Below are 6,000 nucleotides of genomic sequence, written 5' to 3' on the forward strand. Positions count from 1 at the left end.
AACAGGACCAAGTCTTGGAAATGGGTATATAAGATATTCCTCAAATGAAATGTTGAGCATTGTGCAATATAAACCATCCCTTCCTGCCTCCCTTAGGAAATAATAACAATACTGACTTGCCACTAATGTCTAGGCCCCAGGGTGGGGAGAGATGTTCCTACTGAAAGTGAGCAGAAGAAATGCCAAGAGCTGCTTTTGAGGATCGGGCAAGGTATAGATGGAGGCTGCCATGGGCCAGCCATCAGGGCCAACACATACTTACCCTGAGATGCGTATTTTTCATGGTAAATGTCATAAGCTTTTCTGTGAGCATCAGTGATGGACTGAAGACGGGAAGCTCTTGATTCCTGGTGGGGAAGAGCCATGATCACTTCCTTCAAGTCACTAAAGGTGAACCAGATCCCAACGAGGTCCCCAAAGGAGTGGAAAGCAAATGAGACATAGTCAGCAAAGAGGTCAGCAAACACAACTCCCTTGACAAAGTTGGTAGGTAGGGTCTGGTGATGCAGGACGACCATAGGCTGAAGCTGTGCAGCTGTGAGGGCCTCGAGGAGTTGCCGGTAGCACTGCACTGTTTCCTTGTCTGGATTTTTGGAGCTTCCTGATGGGAGAAGTTGTGCCCATGAGAGGAATAATTTATAATGCGTGATCTTACTGGCATGAAGACTGCTAAACAACTCTGGCAGGAAAGAGGGCAAAGGCTGCTGACAAACATAAATGTCACTGCTGCCAGCTACCAAATGAGAACCCTGGTTTCCCAGAGGGTGGCTCAGGTTGTACAGGAAGGCATTGGTTAGAGGACCAGCAGCTGAAATGAAATTTCTATCAAGAGCTTCCCACTCTGCCCCCTGACATGGAAAACTTAGGAGGACAATGAAGACCATTTTCCCAGACAGCTCCATTTTCAGAGAGCTGTTAGGAAGTACATAGGAGGAATCCTTTTATAACTACACCTCAGATAAGTTACTAAGTGATTACCAATACAATGTTTAACTTAGTTATCTATGATAATGAAATCACATGGCTCACCCCTGCAATATTTAAAATTTTAGACCTTAACATACAACACGAACAACTTTTCCATCTAAGCAGAAGAAACAGAATGTCTGAAGACATTTTTCTTGGATGGGTTACAGAAAAGTAGATTACTCAACATTTTTCTTCGACTCCTCTAAAAATTCACTCATTCATTAAAAAAAAAAAATCCTTCAAATTCTCCTTTTGTCTACTTCCCTTCCCTGCAAGCTAGGACAGAAATTTTTCACCAATGTGCATTTTCCCTCAGTTTCATGGTTCTTGTCTAGATGATCGCATGTGGAAAAGTAGCTTCTTTTGTGCCTATCTCCTCACCATCCCTATTGTAGATTAAATAGATGTTAACATGTTATATAAGGCTACAAGATAAACAATAGACAAATGCAAAAATAAGAGTTAACACAAAAATATGCAACAAGAGCCGGGCGCTGGTGGCTCACACCTGTAATCCTAGCTACTCAGGAGGCTGATATCTGATGATCGCGGTTCAAAGCCAGCCCGGGCATGAGAGACCGTGAGACTCCTATCTCCAATAAACCACCAGAAAACCGGAAGTGGCGCTGTAGCTCAAGTGGTAGAGCGCTAGCCTTGAGCTGAAGAGCTGAGGGACAGCGCCCAGGCCCAGAGTTCAAGCCCCATGACTGACCAAAAAAAAAAAATTATGCAACAAGTTGGGACTGGGAAGGTGGCTCAGTGGTAGAGTGCTTGCCTTGCATGCCTGAGGCCCTGGGTTCCATTCCTCAGCACCACATAAGCAAAAAGAAAAAAACCGGAAGTGGCGCTGTGGCTTAAGTGGTAGATGGCTAGCCTTGAGCTGAAGAGCTGAGGGACAGCGCCCAGGCCGAGTTCAGGCCTCACAACCGGACCCCCCCCCCAAAAAAAAGCAACAAGTTTACATGGGATTATGCCATAGTCCTGCAGTTGTTTCTTTCCCCCTCATTAATGGCTCTTGAGTGAGCATTTTACTCACCTTTTTGTGCCAGTCCTGAGGCTTGAACAGAGCCCAGGCGCTTTCCCTCAAGTATTTTTTGCCCTAGGCTAGTACTCTACTATTTGAGTTATGGCTCCACTTCTAGCTTTGGCAATTTATTGGAGGTAATATCTTAGTCCCCTAAGTAGCCAGGATTACAGATGTAAGCCATTAGTGTCCAGCTGACTTAGCTCTTTTTAAAAGATACAACAAAGATGTAACTCTTTGGAACAAAGCCACAAAATTTGAAGACAGCTTATATACATATATATAGCTGCATGTGAAATAATCATAGGGCTAGGTGTGGTGATAACATGCCCCAGGCTGAGGCAGGTTTGGAGTTTGAGGTCAACCCGGCTAACATTGGCAAAATCCTAGGAACAAAAGGAGGGAGGGAGAGAGGAAAGGTTGAAGGAAAGAATGACCCATAGAAAAGTAACACGAGCTGGCTCATGCCTGTAATCCTAGCTACTCAGGAGGCTGAGATCTGAGGACCACGGTTCAAAGCCAGGCTGGGCAGGAAAGTCCAGGAGACTCTTAGCTCCATTAAACCACTCAGAAAACTGCAAGTGGCACTGTGGCTCAAGTGGTAGAATAGCCTTGAGCTGAGGCACAGTGCCCAGGCCCAGAGTTCAAGCCTCACACCAACAAAATAAATAAAAGTACAATAAACTGTATTTTTTGTGTGTATGTGCTAGTTCTGGGGTTTGAACTCAGAGCCTGGGCCTTTGAGCTTTTCTACTCAAGGCTAGCACTCTACCACTTGAGCAACATCTCTGCTTCTTGCTTGATAAGTCTCAGGGACTATCCTGCTTGGGCTGGCTTTGAACCTCGATCCTCAGATTTCAACCTCCTGAGTAGCTAGGATTACAGGCATGATCAACTGGTGTCCAGTAAACCTTGTATTTTTAGAAACTATAATAAGATACTAAAATCAATCTTGGAATTTCCAAGGTTTTCTCTAATTCTAGGTTTTCTAATTCTATTAAAAGCCCTTCTGTAAATTCTAAATCCATGTTGTATCTCTCAGATTAAGTAAAAAGGGATTCACATTCACAAGTACATGAATAATAAGAGTGCAGAAATAAATCCAATATACAACTTCAGGTCAAATTATTTTATTTAATGAATAAAAGCAGTAGTTAGCAACTGAAGAAAGCTTAACTTCTTGATTGGTAAGATACTGAATACCATAGAAGTAACAGGCTTTTTCCTACATGTGAAAACAAAGCAAAGGTCTTACAGAAACCACATTATTACTGAGTTCCAACTTTATTGGGACAAGAAACACACTAAAGCTGGTGCTGGTATAAAAGCATATTATAGGAATGTGATAGATAGGACTCCACTGTTATTCTTAGGACAAATTCCAAAGCATCACTTTACTTCTTAGCAGAGCTCCATACAGGTTCCAGGCCAGAAAGAGCTGTGCCAAAGCTCCTTGGCTCTTGTCAGTTACTTTTAGTATTTCAGTCTTCAAGCAAGTAGTTAGGGTTAACTACCAAATAGGGATCTTCATAGCTCTCACTTCCTTCTATAGCACCTTTCAATCCAGCTTGTGTGAGTTCAATAAGAACATGATCCTGTGGAACAGAAGCATTTGGCCTCACTCTCCAACAATATTACAAAAATGTCTAGATACACCAAACACTGATCCTTCTACGCACTATTTTATTTCCCCACTGAAAATCTAAAGACTATGTCTTTAGATTTAGAGCGCTTGCCTTGCACGCCTGAGACCCTGGGTTTGATTCCTCAGCACCACATAAGCAAAAAGAAAAAAGCCGCAAGTGGCGCTGTGGCTCAAGTGGTAGAGCGTTAGCCTTGAGCTGAAGAGCTGAGGGACAGCACCCAGGCCCAGAGTGCAGGCCCCAAGACCAGACACCCCCCCCCCTTAAAAAAAATAAACACTATGAAGAGGCATAAAGCAGAATAGCAAAAGCTGCAGGCTGCTATCTGTTAACATGCCAGGCAAGCAAGACTTGTAGAGATAACGTTTAAACAGATACCAGAATGGAGAAAGATATATGAGGCGAGATAAATGGCAAGTGCAAAGTCCTCCATGTTTGGTGTGTAGCAAAAGGCTGAGTAAAGGGAAATTAAGAATATGAGGAAGATGAAACATAGAAAGGAAGTGAAATTGGGAGGATGCATGCCCAGGGGTTCACTATATGCATCTGGCTAATCAGGATGAAAAGTAAATGGTTAAAAGTATCCAATCAGGGATGACACTATCCAAAAAGAAATGAACTCTTTAGTACTGTAACTTTAAACATCTTTATAATAATAATAAACACAAGAAAAAAAACGCCTGAACAGGGACAGGATACTGCACAACGTGAAAGTGCTTGATTAGTATGAGTTTGATCCTGGACTTGATCTCTACGACTGCCAATTTTTAAAAAAGTCCTATAGCTGGGCGCTGGCTCACGCCTATAATCCTAGCTAGTCGAGGCTGAGATCTGAGGATCACAAATTCAAAGCCAGCCTGGGCAGCCAGTCTGTGAAACTCTTTTGTGGTCATGGGGCTTGAAATCTGTCCCTCAGCTCTTCAGCTCAAGGCGAACACTTTACCACTTGAGCCACAGTATCACCTCTGGTTTTCTAGTAGTTTATTGAAGATAAGAGTCTCACAGGGCTGGGAAGGTGGCTCAGTGGTAGAGCGCTTGAGGCCCTGGGTTCGATTCCTCAGCACCATATAAGCAGAAAAAAAAAGCCGGAAGTGGTGTTGTGGCTCAAGTAGTAGAGTGCTAGCCTTGAGCTGAAGAGCTGAGGGACAGCGCCTAGGCGCAGAGTTCAGGCCCCACGACTGGACCAAAAAACAAAAAAAAAAGTCTCACAGACTTTCCTGCCCGGGCTGGCTTTGAACCATAATCCTCAAGATCTCAGCCTCCTGAGTAGCTAGGATTACAGGCATGAGCTACCTGCACCAGGCTCCATGAGACTCTCATCTCCAATTAACCACTAGAAAACTAGAAGTGGCTTAAGTGGTAGAACACTAGCCTTGAGCTGAAGAGCTCAGGGAACAGTGCCCAGGTCCAGAGTTCAAGACCCACAACAACAACAAAAAAGGCCTACATGAAAAGATTCCAAAGTCACCTTCCCAGATTTCACCTAAATTCTACTTATTTTATAAAGAAAATAATTATTTTATTTATTTATTTTTTGGGTCCGGTCGTGGGGCCTGAACTCTGGGCCTGGGCACTGTCCTTCAGCTCTTCAGCTCAAGGCTGGTGCTCTACCAGTTGAGCCACAGCACCACTTCTGGCTTTTTTCTTATATGATGCTGAGGAATGGAACCTAGGGCCTCATGCATGCAAGGCAAGTGCTCTACCACTGAGCCAACTTTCCAGCCCAGGAAATAATTCTTAACACTCAGTCCTGACTATACCCCCAAAAATCTGTAAGACACAAACTCTTTCCCTCATAAACACTAGAAAGCAAGTGTAATATGTACATACATAGTGTGTGAGTCGATGAATGACTTTCTCTATGATTCTCTTTTTATTTATAAGTTCTTCTTCAGAGTCTATTTCTGATTCCATTTCCTTTAAGTACCAGTTAACAAGCTCACTCCTCTTCAATGCTGACTCATCTTCTTCTGCAACAAAAAACATATTTTAAAAAGATTACTTTCCAGTAAACTGTATTGCTCATCCTTGGAGTTTGCATACATAGGAAGATAATATACAGATTAGATAACCATCAACCTGTCAGACAGCACATCTGCTCATATAAGGTTTACAATGTTCCAGCACAGGCCTGAAATAACCTGTTACATTACTTAAAAATACACTTTATCCAGAAGAGGGGGGAAAAAACCAAGCACCAAAAAAATATGATTGTAAAAAAAAAGTTCTTGAAGCTAGTAAGACTTCACAAAGTATGAAGGACTTCATATATCTTAGCACCTATAGAGAATGTTTGACAACAACTGAAGGCTTAAGTTAGGAAGCAACAGAAAGCAAAACTACTTTTTTTTTGCGGGGGGGGGG

The 6,000-nt window shown here is 42.9% G+C and overlaps 2 protein-coding genes across 2 annotated transcripts in view; both read right to left on the reverse strand.

Annotated features, from left to right (window-relative positions):
* Positions 1-902, reverse strand: part of Lct (lactase) — a 55,121-nt gene extending 54,219 nt beyond the window's left edge. The window contains exon 1 of the mRNA XM_013030813.1: positions 263-902. Coding sequence (XP_012886267.1) covers positions 263-902 — 640 coding nt within the window. The remainder of the gene's footprint in view (positions 1-262) is intronic.
* A 2,205-nt stretch (positions 903-3,107) lies between these two features.
* Mcm6 (minichromosome maintenance complex component 6) overlaps positions 3,108-6,000 on the reverse strand; it is a 40,138-nt gene continuing 37,245 nt past the window's right edge. Inside the window, 2 exon segments of the mRNA XM_013030804.1 lie at positions 3,108-3,588; positions 5,467-5,606. Coding sequence (XP_012886258.1) covers positions 3,475-3,588; positions 5,467-5,606 — 254 coding nt within the window. The 3' untranslated portion in view covers positions 3,108-3,474.

Source organism: Dipodomys ordii, unplaced genomic scaffold (genome assembly GCF_000151885.1).
Source record: "Dipodomys ordii isolate 6190 unplaced genomic scaffold, Dord_2.0 Scaffold133, whole genome shotgun sequence".
NCBI lineage: Eukaryota > Metazoa > Chordata > Mammalia > Rodentia > Heteromyidae > Dipodomys > Dipodomys ordii.